Source organism: Phocoena sinus, chromosome 2 (assembly GCF_008692025.1).
Source record: "Phocoena sinus isolate mPhoSin1 chromosome 2, mPhoSin1.pri, whole genome shotgun sequence".
Taxonomy (NCBI): Eukaryota; Metazoa; Chordata; class Mammalia; order Artiodactyla; family Phocoenidae; genus Phocoena; species Phocoena sinus.
In genome coordinates this window covers 51,110,396-51,137,074 of record NC_045764.1, presented here as the reverse complement: position 1 = coordinate 51,137,074, position 26,679 = coordinate 51,110,396, and the positions used below count along the sequence as shown (strand labels likewise).

General features: G+C 47.6%; 1 protein-coding gene across 1 annotated transcript in view; it reads left to right on the top strand.

Annotated features, from left to right (window-relative positions):
- ADAMTS17 (ADAM metallopeptidase with thrombospondin type 1 motif 17) overlaps positions 1-25,133 on the top strand; it is a 351,240-nt gene extending 326,107 nt beyond the window's left edge. The window contains 3 exon segments of the mRNA XM_032623836.1: positions 1,756-1,908; positions 20,740-20,917; positions 22,142-25,133. Of these exon segments, the coding sequence (XP_032479727.1) occupies positions 1,756-1,908; positions 20,740-20,917; positions 22,142-22,308 (498 nt within the window). The 3' untranslated portion in view covers positions 22,309-25,133.
- Positions 25,134-26,679: the final 1,546 nt, after the last annotated feature.

Genomic DNA, 26,679 nt, shown 5'->3' with positions numbered 1-26,679 from the left:
TTTTAATTAAAAAAATATATTTTATTTATGTATTTTTGGCTGCATCAGGTCTTAGTTGCAGCATGCAGGATCTTCATTGCAGCATGAGGGATCTTTTGTTGCAGAGTGCAGGCTCTTCGTTGAAGCGCACAGGCTTCTCTCTGGTTGTGGCATGTGGGCTCCAGAGTGTGCAGGCTCAGTACTTGCGGCATGTGGGCTCTGTAGTTGTGGTGCGCAGGCTCCAGAGCACGTGGGCTCTATAGTTTGCGGCACGTAGGCTCTCTAGTTGAGGCGCGCGGGCTTAGTTGCCCCACAGCATGTGGGATCTTAGTTCCCCGACCAGGGATTGAACCCACGTCCTCTGCATTGGAAGGCAGATTCTTAACTAATGGAGCACCAAGGAAGTCCCTTTAAAACCCACACAGAAGATCAAATACATGAGCTCTCCAAATTCCCCCCAGGTTATACCACAACTGCCTGTGAAGCATGTATATTTCTTCTAAAACAAACCAGTCTAAATTAGTCTCAAATAAATAAATAAATAAATAAGAACAGGACCAGCAGATGAAGAGCTAGGTTGAATTCACAGGAAAAATAAAGCTAGATAGCATTTTGAGGTAAATGTTAATAACAAATATAAAGAATGACATTTGTCCTTTATGTGCATTTGTTCAGTGGACATAGTGGAACTTTTTAAAAGTCAAGTTTGTTGTAGCTCAAGAAAAATCACTGCTGTAGCCTCCCATATTTTTGGTAAATCAAGCAAGTGTAAAAACAGAAGTTAGAGTTGCTGGGACTCCATTTGTGCTACTACAGCTGTTGGGCACCCCCCATGGTATCTCTGGGACCCAGCTGCTGGGAGGAAATCCCCCTCAGAATTTCCTCAGGCAGAGTGGTTCTCATCATGTCAGTGCATTTGGTGGAGTCCAGCCTTCAGCCCACCATCTCTGCAAGCTGCGTATTTGCTTCCATGGTAGGGACTAGGCTTCCGCACACAACAAATCAAAGGGTGGGCCCCCCAGGTTCCCAGGCCATGTCACCTCTGCTTGCTGGTCAAGTCAGTCATGTTCTCCCAAGGTCCACTCTTCCTTGTGCTTTGTTTTGAAGTGGGTAAGCACTCAGCACTCACTCTTGAGAGCCAGGCACCTTCCCTCCCCAAGCCCAGCGGGTAGGCTGGGAACACTCCAGGAACAGCCTCCAGACCCACCCCCAAGTCTGCCATGTTTATGCCCTGTCACCCCTCCACCTCTTGTCCCTGTTTCTGTGGATCGTGCTGCCTGATGGCGTGAGAATCTTGAACTCTCAGGGCTCACTCATCATTTGTCACCCCTCAGACACTATTCAGGTCCCCTCCCCACACCATCTCTTGCTATGTTTCCCAGGAAGAAAAATAGCACAGGGAACATTGCCCTGTTACCATTCTTGGCATTGACATTAAAACCATCGCTAGAGCTCTCTGCAGGGCTTGCCAACCGCCTTATGTCAGAGTCACCTGTGTCTTTGCTTTCCATCTCCTCCTTTTCCCCCCTGAACTGGTGCCTTTGCCCCAGGCTGGCTCAGCATGGGTACCTAGAGGCCAGCTGGGAGGAGCCAGCTCGGAACATGTGCATAAGACTCTAAAAGACCAGGAGCTTTCTGAGGTCTGAAACGTAGCATCCCCATCCTTGCATCCTCAGCACTGGGTCTGGTACATGGTAGGTACTTAACAGATGTTTAGTACAGAAGTAACAGAAGTTTAGTTGGACTGGATTCAGTCTCTGGAATGGTATCTTGCAGTGTTCTGCCAGCTGTGGTAAAGGGACAAAGAAACGAACTGTGACATGCACCAACTCGCAAGGAAAATGCGACGCATCCACGAGGCCAAGAGCTGAGGAGCCCTGTGAGGACTACTCCGGCTGCTATGAGTGGAGAACAGGGGGCTGGTCCAAGGTGAGTGTGGTGTGTGCGCTTCCATCCTGCCCTGGGCAGCATTTGTGATTCAAGAGGAAGGAACTCAGCTCTCTCACCATGGGCCCCAAGTTAACAAGGTGGTCCCAGTCTCACCAGGTGAATTCACTTTCTCTCCCAACTCTGCACCTGCTGGTGACCCCACATGCTGTGCCTTCAGAAGGGCACTGAGTGCCCCCAAAGCAGGAAGGGGTGCAATGGGTGCCAGTCTGGGACCCGTGTGCATCCTGCAGTGGGCTTGGCCACCCTGCCATTGAGAGAGACTCAGTGGTGGGAGTCTGTCCTCAGGCAGATGCAGAGGGGGCTATGGGCAAATAGCACTTCATTGTTTCCAGGACCCTTGGTCAGGGGCCTGGAGGATGCAGGAGGAGAAAGGGCCCTTGGGGTGAGGACTGACGACAGCATCTCCCAGAGCCTTGGGGCAGGAGAGTTAAACAGAATTTAAGTAAACAGCATTTGTTCTCTGCTGCTTAACCTTGCTTTATTCATTCACCTGGTATATTTGACCCACACCTGAGATAGATACCATTGTCACCCCTGAGAACCATCCAGTGGGTCTTCTAGAGCCTTTTCCCAAACACTGTAAAATTTCTGATGTCTGATTTTCTGATGAAAACTTCCAACGAGAGCCTAGAGTGTGTTTCCCTTTGGTCTCAGCAACTGGAAGCTCCCCGTTTGCTTCTCTTGATATCTGTGCTCGAAGGCTGCACACTGGCAGCCTGAGAGCCACTGGCTTTGTGTGGCCTGTGCAATATCTTAAACAGTTTGGAATTTATTGCTAACATTTAAATTTCACCTGAAAATCTGGATTCGGAACTTTCTACAGAAATCTGGCAACATGGCCTATATCCACACGTGGCCTTTGTGACCTGTGGCCTGGCAGGGGCGGGTGCATCTCCGCAGACTGCGGTCCTCCAGCTCCCCTGACTCCTTCAGCCACTTTATGCTTTAATTTGCCTGCCTGGCCAGGCAGAATAATGTTGCCTGGATTCCATACGTGCAGGTGTGAATTAGAATAAAGCTGTCATTATAGTTGAGGGGTCTTTGTGGTCACACCCTAAATACAGCCTGTCCTAGTAAAGGGTGACTCCCGTGGCCACAGGTGTCCCGGGGCAGGGAGCAGAGGTGAGGGAGAGGGGTCAGCTCAGGCCTGGGCTGCACAGACCCATGGGGGGCCTGGGGCCCCAGCATTGGTTTCTCTTTGCAGTGACCCCTGTGCGGCCCAGCACCAGCCCTCTCCTTTGAGGGTGCTTATCCCCGTTTTACAGAAGAGGGAGGAGAGGTTCAGAGAGGTTAAGTGACTTGGCCACTCCTCTCTGACAGAGTCCAGCTTCTGAACCCCAATTCAGAGCTCCATCCACATGTTGGACACAGAGTGAGTGAGGGCTCCAGAGTCGCCGTAATGGGGTGGTGCCCTGCAGATGGGTGTTACCTGGGTTTCTCCAGCCTAATCGTTCTGGTTTTGAGGACCAGGTGGACACTTTTATTTTCCTAAGTGCCTTGTACTTCCTGGTCCTGGAAGCAGCAGAACATCCAAGGAAGGAAGTGAATAGTGCCTGAGGAGTTCGATGCAGCACTTGGCCCCCTCCTCAGCCGAGGACGTGGGCACACATTCTGGCAAACTCCCCCCACCACAGCCCATCAGGCATGGCTTCCAGGAAAATAGAGCCTTTAGTTGGCCTTCCTCTTCCTAGCCAGCCGAAGAGAATAATACCTCCTGGCCTTCAGGACAGTAGGGCTTTGGAAGGCCGCAGTGCCTGCTTTTGCCACAGCCAGCTTGATCAGCTATCCCTGGAAGTAAGAACAAGAAAGATCAAGGGCATGTACAGATTTGGGCTGTTGTCAGGGGTTGGCATCCAATCAGTGTGCATCCAGCCTTTAGGACGAGCACTGGGCCTGGACTGGTGCCAGCTGCTCCGCCCCAAGCAGGTCTGGCCAGAGCCAGGGCCCAGGGCAGACTAGTTCTTCCCGGCTGAGAACTGCAGGGACACTGACCTAGAAGTCAGCGTGTGTGTATATATGTGTGTGCACGTGTGCACACACTGGAAACAAGGGTTGGCGGTGGTGGAGACTGCATAGAACTGAACCGAGAGACCCTACACCAGCTGTTCACCTCACTGCCACTGCCTTCTTCAGCTGCCATCACTGGGTAGGCTGGCATGCCCCCCACCCCCACCCCAGCACAGCAGTAGAAATCTGTCCGTTGCTTTTCCCTGTGCCTGCTCTGGAGAATTGGGACGGATACCGGTCCCATGGGGCCCTTATCCTCACTCACTGCGTGACCAGGCCAACAGAAGTGGATTCCAGGGGATGGATCTTCCCCTGACATTTTCACTTGTTCAGACTGGATTTGCTTTCTGATTGATGTGTTATTTTTGCTGTGCTCTTGTCACACAATTGGGGTCAGTGCACTTTTAAACCAATCATCATGGATGATGCTCCTGTAACCAGCATCCAAACCTCCCACATGCCAGACTTCGAAGGTAGCAAACAAGTTGCCCAAAAGGAAAGTAGAAAGAAGTCTGAACACTGTCAGATTTCCAGTGTATCTGGACACTTTGACATCTTCCTTCCAAGCAGTCTCCTATCACTTGGCCCTAAGGTGCTGTTGAGAAAGATAAGCCTATCTCCAGGGAGATGATGGACAGGCCAGCCCAAAGACATGCAACACAGGTGCTGTCCTGCACTTCCTGAAGTGAGAAGGACCAAGCATCCCTTGGGAGGGGTCTGGCATCCAGCCCTTCCTGTACAGAACCTTGCTGAGGCAGGGCAGGCTTGGAGGGGATTTGGAGCCCCTTCTCCCTCCCCCAGCCTCAGCAAATGGCCGAACCCTAACCAGGATCCCATCCAAGAGACCGACTTCACATTCCCAACCCTGCTGAGGGCAGTATTACTGCTCTGCTCTGTTTGGAAACTGCCATGCAGCTGCCTGCCCTCCTGGGATATTAGCTAGTTCCAGATCTGTGCAAATCATTGTTTTCTCCCACTAAATGCTGGGCCCATGTATTCAACCTGGGGGTGGGGTGGGGAGGGAGGTGTCACTGAAACTGGGAGAGAAGGAAATCACATTTCCTTCTAGGACAGCGTGTCTTTTAATCAGAAGTTGAGATGTTTCAGTTTCAAGACCAGAGGCATTAATCACCACTGAAGTGATGGGATGTTTCTAATTAGAAGCAAATTATTCTGGAGGGATTATAATAGACAGTGTTTTTAAAGAAAACCATTGGCTCTCTGTGTTAAGAGTATGGCGTTCCCTTTTACAAAAAAGATCAAAAGTGGCCATTGACTTCCTGGTGCCCGTGGAGGTCCCCTGGAAGGGGACTGACCTCACTTGCGAGGCCTCAGTCAAGCCCCAGATGTGCCCCTCATACCTGAGCCCCAGCACTTCCCAGAGGCCTTAGGAGATCAAATGAAGCCATAAGCATGCACGTACCTGTAGCTGCAGAGCCCTAGGAAGAAGCCAGGGAGAGCCTCGCATTCAAACATGGCTGTGTCGGTGCATTCCCAGGACTGCTGTTAGCTGCCTTCTTGTGTTGTGGGCAGAGATGGGGGCTCAAGTTCCATGGCCTCAGAAATGAACAGACTTTGTGTCACTACGGGGGCTTGTTCCAGAAAGCTTTCAGCCCCAGCACCACTTCTGAAGCCTATACTTGCTTTGGTGGGGATTGACCCCTCCCCCCAACCCTGCAAGGCTGGGCAGCCAGCCCGGCTGGGGCTCCCACTTGCTGTGGGCCTGCAACCAAGTCACTGTGATTCAATCAGCATTTCCTGAGCTCCTGTTCTGTGCCAACCTGTGCTGAGCACTGAGGGTACAAGAGTGAACAATGACCCAGCCTAGATACAGACAGGTGGAGCCAGCTGCGGACACCAGGCCATGCTAAGTCCCACTGGGCAGGTACGAATGCAGCCCCTGCCAGGGGCAGCCCCGAACAAGGGTGCTGGTGGAGATTGATGCTACTTCTATTGGGATCAGTGACAGTGGCCCTGACATTCACCAGTGCTTTAGAATTTATAAAACACTTTCACTCACATTCTCCCATTTGACCCTATCCCCATTTTACAGGTGAAGAAACTGAGGCTCAGAATGGCAATGTGACTTTTTTCTTGAGGTCACACAACTAGTAAATGGAAGGGCTAGGAGTCTGGTCCCTGCCTTTTGGCTCTTAATCTACCTTTCCTTCAGGTACATAATAATGTCAGAGGCTTAGGTTTCTAATTTGAAATGGGAAGTAGATGAACTGTTATATGCCTCAGGTCTAACCATCATAGGCATAAGCTTGTTGTAAAGTCAAGTATTTATCTACTCTCTCTCCAGCCCACCAATCAAAACCTTCTCTCCCAAGGGCTTTGTATTAATCATTTACACTGTGGTATAAATCTTTTGTCTCTATAGGAGATCATGCATGTTGTCTCCCCTTCTTTGTGAAATAAAAAGTTGAGTCCTTAATAAAAGAAACTTGAGCATCCAGGAGCAAACATAAGAGACACTGGGGACATCAGGGCCCTTTTCTGGGACTGTGAAACCATACAACACAGGCAGTCAGCACTCTGCATGCATATAGGGATCAGCAAATTCTCCATTCCGTACTACTCTTGGGACTGTAAGCAGCAGTGAAAGGAGGGTCATCAAACTTAAGTACTTTTCTGGGTAGGGCAGGAGGGAGAGGGGGCAGATACCCCCTTGGTCTGGAGCATTTTGTGTGGGTGAACAGAGCCTGCCACTGGGTCATGGAGTTAAAGTCTCGGGCCCACACCTGCTCAGATGAGAGAAATGAACTGGTTGTAGAGCAGTGGGGTCCCCAGAAATTGCCAGGAGAGGTGCCTGCATGGGAGTGAACTGAATGCAGTTGACCCTTGTACAACGTAGGTTTAAACTGCATGGGTCCACTTATACGTGGGTATTTTTCAATAGTAAATTCTACAGTGTATGTGGTCCGGGGTTGCATCCTCAGTTGCAGAGGAACTGGGGATACGTAGGACCGACTGTGCATTACACTTAGAATAACCCCCGAGTTGTTCAAGGGTCAGCTGCAGTCTAAAGGCCAATGCCTTTGCCCCCTCCATTTCCCTGCTGCCCCTCCATTCACCTAGTGTCCTTCCTCAAATCAGCTGCCTTAGTGTGGAATGAGAGATCAGAGAGTGGGGATGCCTCCCGCACATGCCAGTCTAAGTTTTAACCACTGCCTAGACATGACCATTGAATCAGAGAAGCTGTCATCCCTAAGGAACACTTTGGTTTCAACACACGCTATCAGCGACCTCAGAGCAGGGCACATGGTCAGGACAACACAGGTGCACGTCCCTGCTCTGCAGTGACCTCGTCTAACCTTGAACCAGCATCATCCTCTGTCAGATGAGTTTAGGGGTACCTACCTCCTAGGGCATCCATGTAAAGCACTTAGTGCAGTGCTTGGCATAGGTGCTCATTTTTATCATCATTTTCTTCACCATCATCATCCAGTACAGTCACAGGTCTCTTATCTCTGATCAGAATTGCATTTCTTACACAGGCCTGTAAAATATTTATGTCACAGGAGATGAGTTCTTTGAATGTGGTGTGGACCCCACGAAACAGCACGTGCCCTGACCTGGGGCTCACATGATGACAGCATGACTCAGGGCAGGAGACGGTTGTGCAGTATTTTGCTGGGCATGTAGGCCATCCTTCTGCAGCGGGGTGGGTGTGTGTGGGGGGGAGGTTTTTCAAACAGTCTCTGTTAAGCTGGGAGAGCTAAGTTATGAAACTGGTAGCAGCTCCTGCCCGAGGGGAGGCAGTGAGACAGCTCCTGTAGCCTTCTCTGTGCTCCTGGCGCCCATCTGAAGCAAGAAGCAAGAGCTCTTGGGATAGCCAGTCCTTGCAAGTCACGGGGAGTCACCTGGGCCTTCTGGTTCCCTGACTATAACGTTCCAACCAGAACCTGTAGGTCAGCAGGCTGTGAATTCAGAGAGTTTGAGGGGAGCCCAAAGCTAAGGCTGAGGATAGGATTCAAGGATTTGAGGATTTCAAAAACAGTTTGGAAGAAAGTATGAGTTGAAGGGGGAAGGTGTGTGTGTGTGTGTGTGTGTGTGTGTGTGTGTGTGTGTGTGTGTGTCTAAGAAAGCATTTCCAGTTTCAAGGCTGGAGCAAAGACGGTGGGGATTTTCATCATTGTTTAAGCCTACTATTTGAGGTTTCAACAGCTTCCGAGATTTGCATTGCTCGTGCCAAGTTTTGGGGGAAATCTGTCAAAAATGCTTTTGAGGAGCTTTTGACATTTTACCAGCCCAGTACCTTTCAGACACGAGCAGAAAATGGAGTTCCCGTAGGGGGTTCCCTGCCCCCCTGACTGTCATGTGGGGCTGTCCCATGCTGCCCCTCAGAGGCAGGCTGGCCCCTCAGAGGATGGCTCTGTGAGAGCGTAGGGTGGGCGCACTGTGCAGTGAGGGTTCATCTTTGCATTATTTCACCCTAACCCTATTCCTGCTTACCCCAGAGCCTGTGCAGGGAGCCCCTGCCCGTCCTCCACTCTGTAGGAGCCAACGCTTATGTGTGTATTAAGCATTCCTGTCACGTTTTCCTCTTCCCAAGATTTTTACAACTTCCTTTAGCTAATTCTCAAAACATCCCTTTGGAATCTGGTGTCATTTATAGTCGTGATTTTACAGCTGGGAGAAGTGAAGAGGAGGGGGTCCACGCCGTGGTGGAGCGTGTCATCAGCGCTGGGCCTCCACATGGTGACAGAGGCCTGGTTCCTCCCTGCTGGAGAGCCGTGTGGCTCCAGAGGAGTGCAGGCCTCCGGGCAGCAGCCGGGATGGGAGGCCCGGGGGCTACATCATGGGGAAGACCATGGACCCTCTGAGCCTCACGCTCCGCCTCTCTGCAGGCGGTGCTGTGCCCTGCAGACACTATTCCTGCAGTCTGTGCACATGTATTCTGCACCTACTGTGTTCTGAGCACCTGGCCCTGCCACAGCAGCTGTTAGTGTGAAGATTAATGAGGACTCATGAGAATGGGTGTGAGCCCAGTGCCCGGCACCGGGAGGCGGGCAAAAGGTGGACCCTGCTGCTGTTACTACTACCATCACCACCATCATCATCATCATCACCACCCATGGGATGGGTGGCAGGTCCCCAGACCTAGTGTGTGATGTGCAGCTGCAGGCACTTGCTGGAGAGGGGGCTGCACTTATTCCAGGTCATCTGGCAAGGAGCTTTCCTGGCGGATTTATTACTGCTCCATTTTGTCTTGGTTTCCTGAGTCTCGGGGAACCACATTAAATGTTAATGTCATGAGTGGCTTGAAAAAACTACCCAACAGTGACAGTGTGCTTCAAAGAAGACCAGATCTGTTTTTTAATACATCTATTTGCTTAGATTTTAAAAGCCTGAAAAATGGCTTCACAGCAACGCTTAGGGGCTAATTCGATGCTATCAGGAGACACTGCCGTCTCCTCACTGTTGAATTAAACTGGAGGCTGAGGGGAGGCCGACGGAGGTGAGATTCATTGTCTGTGCCTGTGCTACCCTTAATGCAGTGAGCTCAGGTTACAGGAGGATGCAGCCCTGCAGCCTCTCTGGAATCACGTGTGTCTTCAGGGCCAAATCAATCTCTAATTGTGCTCCTGGCAAAGGTGGGTGTCCACACCTGCCTGGTGACCGGCATGGCAGCCCAGGGAGGGCTAAGCAGGCCAGGTGACTCAGGGCGCCTTCCCGGGCTCCAGGGACCCCCGGCCAGCTCTCTCTGCTCTTGGCCCTGTGCTTACTGTTGTTAATAATTGTAGCAGCGTTTGTCCTTCCCAGACTCCCTGCTAGGCACCTGCTCTAAGCTGTCTCTAATCCTGGAAATCATCCTGCAAAAAAGGTTTTATTATCCTCAAGCTACAAATAAAGAAGCTGGGGCTTATATAGGTTAAGTAACTTGCCCGAGGTCACACAGCTAGTAAAGGGGGATGCAGCATACTGACAGGCCTGTCCTGTCGCCACTGCACTGTCCTGCTGAAACTCCAGCCAAGGAGTGGGTAGTTATGCATGGATTTTAGGCCAGGGGCAGGCTAGGCACCAACACGGCTCAAATGAAAATGCAGCAGGCCTGGAAGGTGGCAGCTGCACCAAAGGGTCATTGGTGGAATTTTCCACTTTTATTTTTAATTACATAGGTAATTCTATCTTGCTTGGGAAGACACAGAAGAGAAAAACTAGTCCTACAAAACCAGATGACAGCACAGTAAATTTTTTTAATGGTTTGTCTTCCAAACTTTTATATAGGTACACACACACACACATACACACACACACACACACACGCACACAGGTATTAGAAAAAATGGGGTGGTTTCTGTACATGCTACTCTGTAACCTGTCTCCTCACCTGATGCTCTGAAGCAGCCTCTGTGGGGCTGGCTCAGACATCGTTCTTAGGTGGCTAAGCAAATACCCGATATTCTCAAAGGTTCTTCCAAGTGAGCACAAGCCATTCACAGCCCAGAGCTGTGTGAATGGCAGCCCCCAGGACTGCAGCTAAAATTCTGTAAAACCTAATCCCAGGGGCAGAGTTTGCAGGGTCTCACATGGCCCCGACAGCAGCTGAGGGTCAGCCCCAGCCTCTCACCTGGCCCAGCCCTGCCTCTCAGAGGTGTTGGAAAGCCATGAGGACAGACGCTTGAGTCTCTGCAGAACTTTGGAGACACCCTCCATGATCTCATGCGGCAGGTTTGTTTACAGACTGAAAAATTAAAAACCAGTGACTCAGCCTAGGAAAGATGATGAAGAAATGATGGAGCTGGGCAGTGACCTGGTTTTTTGATTCGTGGCCTCCCATAGAAGCTCCATCCAGTTCAACCTCTAATTCATACAGAAGGATGGAATTCAGTCCTTGGGATGGGGCAGCTGGGGTCCTGTCGCTCCTCTGCCACTCACTAATCTGTGACCTTGGGCAAGACACTGACCCCCATCAAGCTCAGTGGCCAAGGTCAGCCCCTTGGGATGGTTGTGGAATGTTCCACACTGTCATGGAATCCTACAGGTGAGCTTACAGACAGAACAAGCATGCCGCCCACATAGTCTGGAGGCGTCATGAATGCTCTCCCCCCACCCAACCCCAGAACATGTTAAACAAGACTAAGAACTTTCAGAGGGGAGACTAGTCTTTGAGGTCACCCCAAACTCTTGAGTTTTACAATGGTCATTGATCCTTTCCAGCCAGAGACCTTGTCAATTTTGCATTTGGTTTTAGTAGATCTATAGGATTGAGCCCTTGCTCTGATTTCACATAAATAATAACAACACCTGCAAAAGACATTGAAACCCTACCTGGTGTTCCTGGGCAGGAAGTGACCCAGCCAGGCTAATTGCCCTGCCGGCAGAGTCTGCAGACCTCATGGTCAGGGGGGCCCATGGGAACGAGACCATAATCCCAGATCCTTCTCTGTTAGCCTGTGCAGAGTTTCCTGGGGACCCAGAAACCCCACCACTACCTGCCCCACCCTGGATGCACCCTTTCTCCAGGAAGGACTATGAGGACACCCCGCTCTTCTTCCTGGTGTGTCTCCCACAGCAGGTGGCGCCAGTGAGCCAAGTCAAGATGGGAAGACAAGGGCTGGTGCTGTCTGTAGAGCAGGACACATGGCCCCTTCTTCCCCAAGTGCCCAGTAGTCACAGAAATAAGGCCCCACATACATGCTTTCCCAGGGAGCAGGGCTTTTTAAAAATTTTACGACCAATTTAGATATAAAAGTCTTTAATGGTGTAGGTGGACTAGTCAAATGCCTACTTAAAATATGTAACTTATTCATGTAGTTGTATTTCATATTTAAAGTTTATATATTGTTTTAATTTAAAAATATTACTATTTTCTGTCTTTATCATATTATGAAGTTGAACCTGATAAAATTCCTGTTTCTATGGGGTTGAAAATGGTTGAATATAAGCAGTTTTGTAAAGTGCCTCCTAATATTTGCAGCATCTGTCTTCGTCATCACTCACTCCTGTTTGCCAGAGTGTACAGGGCACTGCGATCCCAGTTCACTGAGATGCCGCCTTTTCTGAATGTACTGTTCTCATTGGATATTCCCTTGCAAGCTATGGCATGATGTTGCTCTGTGTTGGCATGACTTTGCATAGGCAAGACTTTGCTTTACTTTTATAGGATTTTGCACTGCATTAGGACCCTTGGCCATTTCCTTCACTTACCCTGCTGGTGTGGACCCCCAGTCTCTGGGTATAGCCACTTACCAGATTACTTTTCTTTCTTTTTTTTCTTGTTTGAATTTTATTTTATTCATTTATTTTTTATACAGCAGGCTCTTATTAGTTATCTATTTTATACATATTAGTGTATATATGTCAATCCCAATCTCCCAACTTATCCCACCATCACCATCCCCGCCAGCACCCCACTTTCCCCCCTTGGTGTCCATACGTTTGTTCTCTACATCTGGGTCTCTATTTCTGCCTTGCAAACCAGTTCATCTGTACCATTTTTCTAGATTCCACATATATGTGTTAATATACAATATTTGTTTTTCTCTTTCTGACATGCTTCACTCTGTATGACAGTCTCTAGGTTCATCCATGTCTCTACAAATGACCCAATTTCGTGACTTTTTATGGCTGAGTAATATTCCATTGTATATATGTACCACATCTTCTTTAACCATTCATCTGTCGATGGGCATTTAGGTTGCTTCCATGACCTGGCTATTGTAAATACTGCTGCAATGAACAGTGGGGTGCATGTGTCATTTTGAATTATGGTTTTCTCTGGGTTTATGCCCAGTAGTGGGATTGCTGGGTCATATGGTAATTCTATTTTTAGTTTTTTGAGGAACCTCCATACTGTTCTCCATAGTGGCTATATCAATTTGCATTCCCACCAACAGTGCAAGAGGGTTCCCTTTTCTCCACACGCTCTCCAGCATTTGTTGTTTGTAGATTTTCTGATGATGCCCATTCTAACTGTTGTGAGGTGATACCTCATTGTAGTTTTGATTTGCATTTCTCTAATAATTAGTGATGTTGGGCAGCTTTTCATGTGCCTCTTGGCCATCTGTATGTCTTATTTGGAGAAATGTCTATTTAGGTCTTCTACCCATTTTTTGATTGGGTTATTTGTTTTTTGTAACCTTGAGCTGCATATATATTTTGGAGATTGATCCTTTGTCCGTTGATTCGTTTGCAAATATTTTCTCCCATTCTGAGGGTCGTCTTTTCATCTTGTCTATAGTTTCCTTTGCTGTGCAAAAGCTTTTAAGTTTCTTTAGGTCCCATTTGTTTATTTTTGTTTTTATTTCCATTATTCTAGGAGGTGGGTCAAAAAAGATCTTGCTGGGATTTATGTCAAAGAGTGTTCTTCCTATGTTTTCCTCTAAGAGTTTTATAGTGTCTGGTCTTACATTTAGGTCTTTAATCCATTTTGAGTTTATTTTTGTGGATGCTGTTAGGGAGTGTTCTAATTTCATCCTTTTACATGTAGCTATCCAGTTTCTCCAGCACCACTTATTGAAGACACTGTCTTTTCTCCATTGCATATCCTTGCCTCCTTTGTCATAGATTAGTTGACCATAGGTGTATGGGTTTGTTTCTGGGCTTTCTATCCTGTTCCACTGATCTATATTTCTGTTTTTGTGCCAGTACCATATTGTCTTGATTACTGTAGCTTTGTAGTATCGTCTGAAGTCAGGGAGTCTGATTCCTCCAGCTCCGTTTTTTTCCCTCAAGATTGCTTTGGCTATTCAGGGTCTTCTATGTCTCCATACAAATTTTAAGATATTTTGTTCTAGTTCTGTAAAAAATGCCATGGGTAATTTGATAGGGATTGCATTGAATCTGTAGATTGCTTTGGGTCATATAGTCATTTTCACAATATTGATTCTTCCAATCCAAGAACATGGTATATCTCTCCATCTGTTTGTGTCATCTTTGATTTCTTTCATCAGTGTCTTATAATTTTCTGAGTACAGATCTTTTACTTCCTTAGGTAGGTTTATTCCTAGGTATTTTATTCTTTTCATTGCAATGGTAGATGGGATTGTTTCCTTAATTTCTTGTTCTGATCTTTCATTATTAGTGTATAGGAATGCAAGAGATTTCTGTGCATTAACTTTGTGTCCTGCAACTTTACCAAATTCATTGATGAGCTCTAGTACTTTTCTGGTGGCATCTTTAGGATTATCTATGTTTATTACTATGTCATCTGCAAACAGTGACATTTTTACTTCCTCTTTTCCAGTTTGGATTCTTTTTATTTCTTTTTCCTCTTTGATTGCCGTGGCTAGGACTTCCAAAACTATATTGAATAATAGTGGCGACAGTGGACATCCTTGTCTTGTTCCTGATTTTAGAGGAAATGCTTTCAGTTTTTCACCATTGAGGATAATGTTTGCTGTGGGTTTGTCGTATATGGCCTTTATTATGTTGAGGTAGGTTCCCTCTATGCCCACTTTCTGGACAGTTTTTTATCATAAATAGGTGTTGAATTTTGTCAAAAGCTTTTTCTGCACCTACTGCGATGATCATATGGCTTTTATTCTTCAATTTGTTGCTATGGTGTACCACATTGATTGATTTGAGTATATTGAAGAATCCTTGCATCCCTGGGATAAATCCCACTTGATCAGTATATGATCCTTTTAATGTATTGTTGGATTCTGTTTTCTAGTATTTTGTTGAGGATTTTTGCATCTATATTCATCAATGATATTGGTCTGTAATATTCTTTTTTTGTAGTATTTTTGTCTGGTTTTGGTATCAGGGTGATGGTGACCTCATAGAATGTTTGGGAGTGTTCCTTCCTCTGCAGTTTTTGGGAAGAGTCTGAGAAGGATGGGTGTTAGCTCTTCTCTAAATGTTTGATAGAATTCACCTATGAATCCATCTGGTCCAGGGCTTTTGTTTGTTGGAAGATTTTTAATCACAGTCTCAATTTCGTTACTTCTGATTGGTCTGTTCATATTTTCTGTTTCTTCCTCGTTCAGTCTTGGAAGGTTAGACCTTTCTAAGAATTTGTCCATTTCTTCCTGGCTGTCCATTTTATTGGCATACAGTTGCTTGTAGTAGTCTCTCAGGATGCTTTGTATTTCTGCAGTGTCTGTTGTAACTTTTCCTTTTTGATTTCTAATTTTACTGATTTGAGTCCTCTCCCTCTTTTTCTTGATGAGTCTGGCTAAAGGTTTATCCATTTTCTTTATCTCCTCAAACAACCAGCTTTTAGTTTTATTGATGTTTGCTATTGTTTTCTTTGTTTCTATTTCATTTATTTCTGCTCTGATGTTTATGATTGCTTTTCTTCTACCAACTTTGGATTTTGTTTGTTCTTCTTTCTCTAGTTCCTTTAGGTGTAAAATTAGATTGCTTGTTTGAGATTTTTCTTGTTTCTTTAGGTAAGATTTTATTGCTATAAACTTCCCTCTAGAACTGCTTTTGCTGCATCCCATAGGTTTTGAATCATTGTCTTTTCATTGTCATTTGTCTCTATGTATTTTTTTGTTTCCTCTTTGATTTCTTCAGTGATCTCTTGGTTACTTAGTAACGTATTGTTTAGCCTCCATGTGTTTGTGTTTTTTACATTTTTTTCTCTGTAACTGATTTCTAATCTCATAGCATTGTGGTCAGAAAAGATGCTTGATATGATTTCAATTTTCTTAAATTTACCAAGGCTTGATTTGTGACCAAAGATGTGATCTATCCTGGAGAGTATTCTGTGTGCACTTGAGAAGAAAGTGTAATCTGCTGTTTTTGGATGGAATGTCTTATAAATATCGATTAAATCTGTCTGGTCTATTGTGTCATTTAAACCTTTTTTCCTTATTAATTTTCTGTGTGGATTATTTGTCCATTGGTGTAAGTGAGGTGGTAAAGTCCCCCACTATTATTGTGTTACTGTCGATTTCCTCTTTTATAGCTCTTAGCAATTGCCTTATGTATTGAGGTGCTCCTATGTTGGGTGCATATATATATATAATTGTTATATCTTTTTCTTGGATTGATCCCTTGGTCATTATGTAGTGTCCTTCTTTGTCTCTTTTAATAGTCTTTATTTTAAAGTCTATTTTGTTTGATATGAGTATTGCTACTCCAGCTTTCTTTTGATTTCCATTTGTATGGAATATCTTTTTCCATCCCCTCACTTTCAGTCTGTATGTGTTCCTAGGTCTGAAATGGGTCTCCTGTAGACAGCATATATACGGGTCTTGTTTTTGTATCCATTCAGCAAGCCTGTGTCTTTTGGTTAGAGCACTTAATCCATTCACATTTAAGGTAATTATTGGTATGTATGTTCCTATTACCATTTTCTTAATTGTTTTGGGTTTGTTTTTGTAGGTCCATTTCTTCTCTTGTGTTTCCCACTTAGAGAATTTCCTTTAGCATTTGTTGTAGAGCTGGTTTGGTGGTGCTGAATTCTCTTAGCTTTTCTTGTCTGTAAAGCTTTTGATTTCTTCATCGAATCTGAATGAGATCCCTGCCAGGTAGAGTAATCTTACTTGTAGAGTCTTCCCTTTCATCACTTTAAATATATTGTGCCACTCCCTTCTGGCTTGTAGAGTTTCTGCTGAGAAATCTGCTGTTAACCTTATGGGAGTTCCCTTGCATTTTATTTGTCATTTTTTCCTTGCTGGTTTTAATAATTTTTCTTTGTCTTTAATTTTTGTCAATTTGATTACTATGTGTCTCAGCATGTTTCTCCTTGGGTCTATCCTGCCTGGGACTCTCTGTGCTTCCTGGACTTGGCTGGCTTTTTTCTTTCCTGTGTTAGGGAAGTTTTCAACTATAACCTCTTCAAATATTTTCTCAGGTCCTTTCTCTCTCTCTTCTCCTTCTGTGACCCCTATAATGCAAATGTTGGTGCATTTAATGTTGTCCCAGAGGTCTCTTAGGCTGTCTTCATTTCTTTTCATTATTTTTTCTTTTTTCTGTTCCATGGCAGTGATTTCCACCATTCTGTCGTCCCAGTCATTTATCCATTCATCTGCCTCAGTTATTCTGCTATTGATTCCTTCCAGTGTATTTTTCATTTCAGTTATTGTATTGTTCATCTCTGTTTGTTTGTTCTTTATTTCTTCTAGGTCTTTGTTAAACATTTCTTGCATCTTCTCGATCTTTGCCTCCACTCTTTTTCCGAGGTCCTGGATCATCTTCACTATCATTATTCTGAATTCTTTTTCTGGAAGGTTGCCTATCTCCACTTCATTTAGTTGTTTTTCTGGGGTTTTATCTTGTTCCTTCATCTGGTACATAGTACTCTGCCTTTTCATTTTCTGTGAATGTGGTTTTCATTCCACAGGCTGAAGGATTGTAGTTCTTCTTGTTTCTGCTGTCTGCCCTCTGGTGGATGAGGCTATCTAAGAGGCTTGTGCAAGTTTCCTGATAGGAGGGACTGGTGATGGGTAGAGCTGGGTGTTGCTCTGGTAGGCAGAGCTCAGTAAAACTTTAATCCACTTGTCTGCTGATGGTTGGGGCTGAGTTCCCTCCCTGTTGGTTGTTTGGTCTGAGGTGACCCAGCACTGGAGCCTACAGGCTCTTTGGTGGGGCTAATGGTGGACTCCAGGGCGTACTTCCCAGAACTTCTGCTGCCAGTGTCCTTGTCCTCACAGTGAACCACAGCTGCCCCACCACCTCAGCTGGACACCTTCCAACACTAGCAGTTAGGTCTGTTTCAGTCTCCTGTGGGGTCACTGCTCCTTCCCCCTGGGTCCTGGTATGCACACTACTTTGTGTGTGCCCTCCAAGAGTGAGGTCTCTTTTTCCCCCAGTCCTGTCAAAGTCCTGCAATCAAATCCCACTAGCCTTCAAAGTCTGATTCTCTGGGAATTCCTCCTCCCATTGCCAGACCCCCAGGTTGGGAAGCCTGACATGGGGTCAGAACCTTCACTCCAGTGGATGGACTTCTGTGGTATAATTGTTCTCCAGTTTGTGAGTCACCCACCCAGTGGTTATGGGATTTGATTTTATTGTGATTGCACCCCTCCCACCATCTCGCTGTGGCTTCTCCTTTGTCTTTGGATGTGGGGTATCTTTTTGATGAGTTCCAGTGTCTTCCTGTTGATTGTTCAGCAATTAGTTGTGAATCCAGTGCTCTCACAAGAGGGAGTGAGTGCATGTCCTTCTACTCTGCCATCTTGAACCAATTCCTACCAGATTCCTTTTCAAGAGATCTTTAAAAATTTCTTACACCATCCTCCCTCATTTATGATTATGGTGTCCTACTTCCAGGAGAAGAGGGTTAAATTTCTTTGTGTCCCTTTTTCTTTTAACCCTCAGGTGGTCTTGCTACAAATAATTGAGGGTATCCCTTACCTCGCCCCTGAACTATGAGAGGTTTTATTTTTACTTAATTATAAGGCAACTTATTCTTTTCCTAGAATAATTTTGAGTGAAAGGCTTCATCTCTTGTATTTGAGCACACCTATCGCCTATATATAAACTCAGCATTTGGGGCTGCAGGCGGATGTCTGTTCTTGCTTAATTACACATTTGTATACAAATACTTGACTACTTCATCATAAGAAAAGAGAGCTCCTCACACCCTACACAGGACACAGGGAAGAAGTTCAGGGTAAGTCAGAGTTTCTCAGCTCTGGCTGCTTGTTGCAGTCACCTGGAGAGCTTTGAAAAATACTGATGCCCAGTGCATCCTCCAGGGATACTGATTGATTGGTCTGGGACATCAAGACCTTTCAACGCTCTCCAGGTAATCCCATGCAGCAGATCCCAACCTGAAGCCACTCCCTCCGAGACGCCCTCCAGGTGGAAATCACGTTGCTATGACACTTGTCCCATGTTCCAGGTCTCCAGTTGGTGGGAACCTACTCATGTGACATCATTCTTCCACTGCAGCACCCCTCAAATTTCCAAATGCTCCAGTACCAACTCCTGAGGTCTGGGGTGGAACCCAGCAATGTGCGTTTATCATGCACAAAGGATTCTCAAGGCTGTGAGCAGCCCTTGATGGATTTATCCAGAAGATGGATATGGAGCCAGGCACACAGCCTTGCCGGTCATGGAGAGCCCATTCTGGTTTGAACACGCCAGGACTCTCAAGAGGGGTGGGGGCGTTGGCAGCGGAGGCGATGGGGCACTTGTGGTTTTCCTACCTCTTTTGTGATTTGAAAAGACTGGGCCGCATCAGAGCACCATGCCCTCTGAGCTCTTTATCCTTCTGAAGTGAAAAAAAATGTGATCCTGCTTGTTAGACTAGAAAGCAGAGGAATTCACCTGAGACACAAAAGCCCCTTTGGGAGCACAGTTGATGGCCACTTCTCATGGATGAAGGGATCCACGCTGAGCCTGTGCAGGGTAACCCCTCACAGACCCCCAGGGAAGGCCCTTCCTCCAGCACAGGCCATGGTCAGACCCAAGGGGAGGAGAGAGGGAGGCACATGATCCAGATGGCACCTGGCATCCTCACCACATGTGGCATTCAGAGGAAAGGTCCTGCTCCCCTCTCTCTACCCTGAGGTGCCAGTGTTAACTCCAGCCGGGCTACTACACCTGTGGTCTTTGCTTTATTAAAGTTTTGCAGAGTGCTCTCAGAACCCCGTAAATCATGGGTTGTGAGCATGTGTGCTGGGGGACCCCAGGTGGAGAGAGTACACATGTGGACCAGGCTCTCTGGCTGGGAGGAGACCAACTTAATGGAGAGATGGTTCCAACGGCTCCCTGGAAAACAAGTAAGGGCCAAGGGGCTAGCAAGCAGGATGGGGGAGTGGTGCTGGATACCTGGCAGGTTCCCTGTCAAACACTTTAAAAGAGCCCGAAGAGGAATGGGAAGAAAAGCAGGAGACAGAACACATAGTAAAGTCTTAAAAGGCCACTCACTGGGAATGCAGGATGGTCTGCTGAACTAAATACATTGGTTTGGTTTTAGCACACCCACATCTGCAAATGCTGGAAATGCCAACTAGGGATTGGGTATCTAAATTAAAACTGTTAGCCCCAATATTAGTCCATGAGTCTGTTATGCAAGAAGGGTTGCACTTCTTCATTTTCTCTAACTTTACTTAATTCTGACCCCCAACCCTCCAGGCTTGTGGAAATTCAGCCCCATCACTATTGGGCTCCTCTCCACACCCAGGGCTGGACAAAGGCCCAGGAGCCTCATGTGGCACACAGTGCCAGGGAGATCCCTGTGGCCATCAGGTTCAGTCCCTCCTGGGTGCCAGCAAGCCACCCTGCTCACTGGAGAATTTCAAAACCCAGATGGTTCTCTGCTTGGAACAGGCATGAGAGGGTGGGAGGTGAAATGCAACCAGCATAAACTAATATTTCAACAATTGTGTCTTAGCTCAGGCTGCTGTAACAAAATACTACAGGCTGGGTGGCTTAAACAACAAGACATTTATTTCTCACAGTTCTGGAGGCTGAGAAGTTTGAGGTCAAGGTGCTGGCATATTTGGTTCTTGATGAGGGACAACTTCCTGGCTTGCAGATGGTTGACTTGTCATGTGTCCTCATGGGGTGGAGGGAGAGAACTCTGATCTCTCTTCTTCTTATAAGGACACTAATCTCATCATGGGGGCCCCACCCTCATGACCTCATTTAAACCCAATTGCCTCCCAAAGGACCTACCTTCAAATGCCATCCCACTGGGGGTTAGGGCTTCAACACGTAAATGTTGAGGAGACACAAACATGCAGTCCCTAACATCTTGAAACAGTTTTCCATCAGGCAGCTGGTATGCAGCCAAGCCCTCTTGTCTTGCAATTATTTCTAGCACGTAGGAATGACATGCAGGGGCCTGACCCAAGGGTGCTATGATGTGAGGCCATTGTCAAAGCCCCTCAGCCCGGGTTGGGCCCCTAGCTCAGCTGTCCCCAGCTTAGCTCTCCCTGTCTCTGGCAGTGCTCATCGACCTGTGGGAAGGGCCTGCAGTCCCGTGTGGTGCAGTGCATGCACAAGGTCACTGGGCGCCATGGCAATGAGTGCCCTACCCTCTCCAAGCCAGCAGCCTACAAACAGTGCCACCAAGAAGTCTGCAATGACAAGATCAACGTGAACACCATCACTTCCCCTCGCCTCGGTGAGTGCCTCTGCTGGTCCCCAGCTCTTGGGGCTGCTGCATCCCCTGGCTAGCAAGTCCCCACTGGCAGTGGGAGTTCTATAAGCCAAAAAGCCCCCTCCTTGGGGCTTATTTGAGTTCTGGAGAGGCTAACGTGTCAGTTTTGTAGAGGATCTGAGGTTTCAGAGATGGAATTTCATCCTTGTCATGAAAAAGATGTTTGTTTACTGTGGTCTCAAACACTTGAGCCCCTCTGCCAACAAATGAGGAACACAGGAGAATGTTCCTCAAGTGTTTTGGGATTCCTGTGCATGAAGGAGGCAAAGGGAGGTGCATCCTTCAGGAAATGAAGGATCTGGGGGTGTCATTCATGAAATCTTGGTGATGTGTGCATGGAATGTTCCTCAGGCTAATGCTTGAGAAGAAAACAGAGGTGTTGACAGGTTGGAGTCTTTAATTCGGCAGGAAGCTTTTGTGTGTGCAGCTTGGACCCGAGTGTTCCAAACCCAGCCCTTTACCAGGCCACATCCCCGGCCAGTGGTGGCACAAAAAGAAGAATATCTAGCACTGATCTGATGATTCTATTGAAAAGAGTTTCTGCTTTTCCAATTAGAAACTCCTAGGGAACTTTTTCCCCACCCAGTGCCTCTTTCCCTAATGCTAGAATGCCACCAACATGAAGGGGATTTCCAAGCAGCTTCACTGGGGGGGTCTTTGAGCTTGCAGAGGTGTACACCAGGCTTTTGCATGCCCTCAGGCTGGACCATCTCTCTGCACTACCAAGAGCCTGAAGGAGATTCAGACCACCTGCCTGTGCTGTGACCTTGTGCTTTTGTGGGCCCTTTGATATCTGCTGCCCTGTGCCATTCTGTTTTATCAATGCCAACAGATAACGTCCTCCGCCATAAAATAACAGTATACACCACTTAGCTCAGAAGCGGGGGGGGGGGGGGGGGGGGGGGGGGGGGGGGCGGGGGGGGCAGTGCCCTCGCCTTGAGGAGGCAGCCAGACCACTGAACTCTGCCAAGTGGTCAGGTTGGACCCAGAGTGTGTCCCTTGTATAAGAAAGTCACATCCACAGTGGCCCTGGCAGGGGCATGGTTTCCCCGGTCTGTGCAAGGCTCCAATGTACACATGGGTAAGGGCAACCCCGACTATGTCAGACTATAGGCCATCTGTGTGCACATGATGACGTCCCCAGGCCACCCATAACCTCTGGGCTTTCTCTCTCCACTGTCCCCTTAGCTGCTTTGACCTACAAATGCACACGGGACCAGTGGACAGTGTATTGCAGGGTCATCCGAGAAAAGAACCTCTGCCAGGACATGCGGTGGTACCAGCGCTGCTGCCAGACATGCAGGGACTTCTATGCGAACAAGATGCGCCAGCCACTGCTGCCACCAAGTTCATGACAGGCGGCCAGTGGTCCCACGATGCTCTGACATGAGGTCTGAGTCCTGACGACATGGCTAGTTGAAAGCCCACCCACCTGAGAGCACACCAGTCCTGCGGCTGGGACCCCCAAAGCACACCACGGCTCACCCAGGAGGCTGTCCCAAGAACCCAATTGCTTAGAACCTGAGAGTGGACTTGACGTTTGCTTAGTGCTTTTATACTTAATATATTGTTAACAGCCACTGGATGGCTTTCTACGGTAAGGAAAAAATAGGCATGAGTCACAAAATAGCTGTAATTTCTAAGGTTCCACGTACCTCAAAGGGAGCACCTCTGACAGAAATCGTCAAGAGAAACGTCACAGGCGCCCCTGTCTTGGCTTTCCTCTGACGTTTGAATTCCCAGTGCTTGGTGTATCGGGGGAGGGGGAGGATATCCAAAAACAGAGACGTTTTACTTTAAAGCAGGCTTTATTCTGAAAGCCCGTGACACCCTGGATGGAAGGAGGCTTCTCTGGAGAGGCCGGGCTGCTGGAGCCCGTTGACACCACAAGGACCAGCAGGTGGCCCCTCCACCCTGTCAAGGAACGTGCTCTCTAGATCGCGGCTTTTCCTTGGAGGTCTTGTCCCTGAGAGTCTGAGTCTGTGTGAATTAGAAAGGACGCTAGGGCTGTGTAGTTCTGCATACCACCTATGTGGGGGAGAGTATTTCCAGAAGGGCTTGGGTTTGGGGACGTATCTAGTTTTCAGATCTCTGTTGTCCCCCACACAGGGAAACAGAAGAGCCTCTCTTCAAGGTGCTGTGAGAGGAGGCACGTGCTAATTTTGGCCTTGGGATTGCTTCCTGGCATAGAGGTGAGCTCAGGGCAGCTTTGGGAGGGGTGGAGGGGCTCCCCCTCTGCTTCTGGGGACCTCTGCTCTAGCCAGTACTTCATAAAGCTTTGCACCTTAGAGATGGCTTCCCATTAACCTTGGCCATCTATCTGAAGTTGATTCTTCTTAGAACCTCTGAAGACTCAGGCTCAGGCCTGGCGCTTCACCCTGGCACGAGGCAGGTTTCCTCCAGGACTGCTCAGCCTAGTGCCAGGATGGGTGGAGGAGTGGCCCATGGCCAGGATGGCCACATACCCACCCAGCCTTCCCGTGGCCCAGACCTTGCAATGTTCGTCATTGTCATGCTGTCGTTGTTGACCCGTCTTAGTGGGGCAAGAATGACACTCAGAAAATCCGGAAGAAGGTGTTTGCCTCCTACAGACACCTCACCCCTCAAAACAGAACTGTGCCCTCTCTGGAGCCCAGGGAGATGAAAAGAGTGTCCTCTGTGAAAGCACAGAAGATGGTAGGACCCTGCCCGCCCGGGAGCTGGGAGGAGGGGACCCGACATGCTGGGAGGTCTGGTCTGCTGACCAACTCGGTGGGCCTTTGATGGGTGCTTCTATTCAAGGACTTTATCATGAGAAACCCACCCTCTCCTCCCTTATTTCAGAGGGGATCTTACTTAGGCTAATCTCCATGGGATCATCTCCAAGTGCTTCTTGATTTACTGGTGCTGTGTTTATGTATCTGTGTTTGAGTTTTTGATGTCACAACTTTAGAGTCAGCTTAAATCAGAAAGAAAAAGAAACACTCTGCCACCCAAGCCCGTCTTATGGGCTGTGTTTTGGTTTGTGATTTTTTACTGCCCCAGAGGCAGAGAAGTGGTAGGGATGGCAGGGAATCTATTCAATTCCACTTGAATCTGTGGGAAGTGTTGAGAAAATTCCTTAGATGTTCTGTGGAAAGACCCCAGAGGGTACCAGGCTGGGGCAGCCCACCTGCAAGGTAACCTCCAGCAGCTGCCCAGGGCCTGTGCAGAACACTGTCCTCCCTGCTCTGGCTTGGCCGCGAGCAGACTCCCCAGGCCCCTCAAAGTCTTGAGGAGCTAGGGCTCAGTTTTCCCCCAGCCCCAAATGGGCTGTACTTTACCACAGATGAACAGAAAGCTCTCAGCCTCGGGGGCTGAGGAGCAGAGTCGGGGCAGCAAGCTAAGGAAGCCGGGGCAGCCTTGCTTACTGTCTGCATGGGAACCATGGGCCCACCTGAGCTGGGCAAGCATATGCACATGCCCAGAGGCAAGCCCTTTGCCTGGTGCCTCTGAATCTCCCCCCTGACCACCTTGACGGTATCAACTGGACGCCCCTGGCAAGGGCCCCACACCCTCAGAATGCAAATGACTGATTCAGTTATTGTTAAACATCCCTTTGGTTCCCCAAAGTTTGGGTCTTTCTGAGCTCTTTTAGCTCATGCTGGCACTGTCACTCTGAAATTCACCAGCCCGCCTTCTGTTCCCTTCACAAGCAATGATCAATTTCAGTGAAGCCATCATAGCACTCTTGCTCCACTTTGTACAGAAGACAATGAAACCCTGTCATTACAACAGTGATGTTTCTTTATGGTTAACAATACCCTGTACTGTCACTCAAGTACTGTACCTTTTTGGTTGCACAAATGTGTTACTAACTACAGAGTCTCACAATCTTATGGTGCTATTTTCATTGGTGCAAATGAAACCCTCTCAGTTGACCATGGCTTGATATTATCAGAACACAGGGAAAGATCCTCAATGGCAGTAATATCATTGCTTTGTTCTTTTCTTCATTTCAGAGTCAAATGTATATATTTTCCATTAGCTAAAACTTACATTACGTACTGTACCCATGGTATTTTTGTTTTACTTTTTGGTGCTGGTTTGAAAGAAAAGAAAAAAAAAAAGAACAGAAGACAAACATTGGACACCACTGTAAATGAAAAATTAAGCATTTCATTGGAAGTGAGTTGAATATGTTTAATAAAATGTTCTTCCATAACAATTTTAAGCTGTCTGTGAAATAAAAGATAAAAACCAGTCTTCGAGGGCTGACAGAGGGAGGCTGTGTCCTTTCCTTCTGCAGTGGTCACACCACTTGCCTAGGACTTGGCTGCAAGAACTGCAGCCTGCCGACCACAGCTGTGGACAGTGTCAAAGGTCACTGGTAAATGCAGTTCTGGCGGGTGGCTGCATCTCCCCAAGTGAGTGCTAACAAATCATTCAGTCCTGGGTCTCATCCTTGTGTGGTTGCAAAACCCTGGGTGGGGACATGAAAGTGTGACAGCTGTACAGTGAGTCTGTGAGTCTGATACAGAGCAGCTACCTCACTGGTGGAGCTGCCCAGGCTCCATGGGGGTGCAGTGACCCCTCTGCAGGGGGCTCCTATCATGCCAGAATGGGTACCTGCTCTCTACAACCTTGCCTCTTCAAGCTTTAGACCCCACCCCAATCCTGCTGGCAGCCCAGCAGCTTCCCCACTCCTGCAGGTGTGAGCCAGACCTGGCCCTTCCTACCTCCCAGTCTGGGGACACAGCAAGGGCACCACACCATCATAATGAGGACCACTGCAGCCATTTGGACCCCATCTGGACCTGACATGGAGCAGAGATGTCACAGCTCCTGCTCTTGGAGGGGGTTGTCTCCTCCCGGTGTCAAGGGGAAAGGGCTTCCCACCCAAGAACTTGGAGGTTCATTAGACAGAGCGCCTCTTTTTAATGTTGGAGCAACACCCAGAAATTTCACAAAATAAAGACCATTTGTTTAATCGACGACTAACTGCCCATGGCCCCCTGGTTACCAAGAAACCTGTAGTTTGTGTTAATTCCCAAGAACCATCAGCAACCTGCCCCTGGGACCCATTAGAACCCTTTCCTCGCTCTGAGAGTTCTGATCTCTCTTCTGGGTTAACTTCTAACAGCCCTGATGCTATGTGATTTCTTTATAAGCTGCTTGGATTCCAGTTTGTTAGACGAAATTGACAAGCAATCAATCAGCAAGTTCTGAGTGAGCTTCTATTAGGAACCAAGCACTTCCTGGAGCCACCGAGAACACAAATGTACATAAGACCTGCTCTGGAGCCCACAGCCCCTCAGACAAGCCTGGAGTCCTGGACAACAGAGAATGAGTGAGAGCTGCAGGAACTCCAAAAAAGAAAGATCAGGACTTCCCTTGTGGGTCTGTTGATTGCCCTCTGGATACAGGCTAGGAGGCTCGGCATTGGAATCCTTTACAGTGACGCTCGCCCTCTGCAAAGGCTTTTGGCAAAAGCCCCTATGTTTGTACTTCTACACAAATCTGCCTGCATCTATGTCCTCCTTCTCTGACAACTGACCCCATCCTCATGGAAGGCCAGCCCTCACACCTTTAATTCATCCCCCATTGCTTCTCTACACTCTGTCTCTATATCCAAACTTTCATTAACTCTCCAGACCTCTCCCCTGGCTTTTGCCTCCTGCACTGCACTGACACTGTTCTTAACAGGTCACCAGTGACCTTCTGGGTATCATTTGCGGACATTTTAGGGTCCTATTCGCCACCTCTCA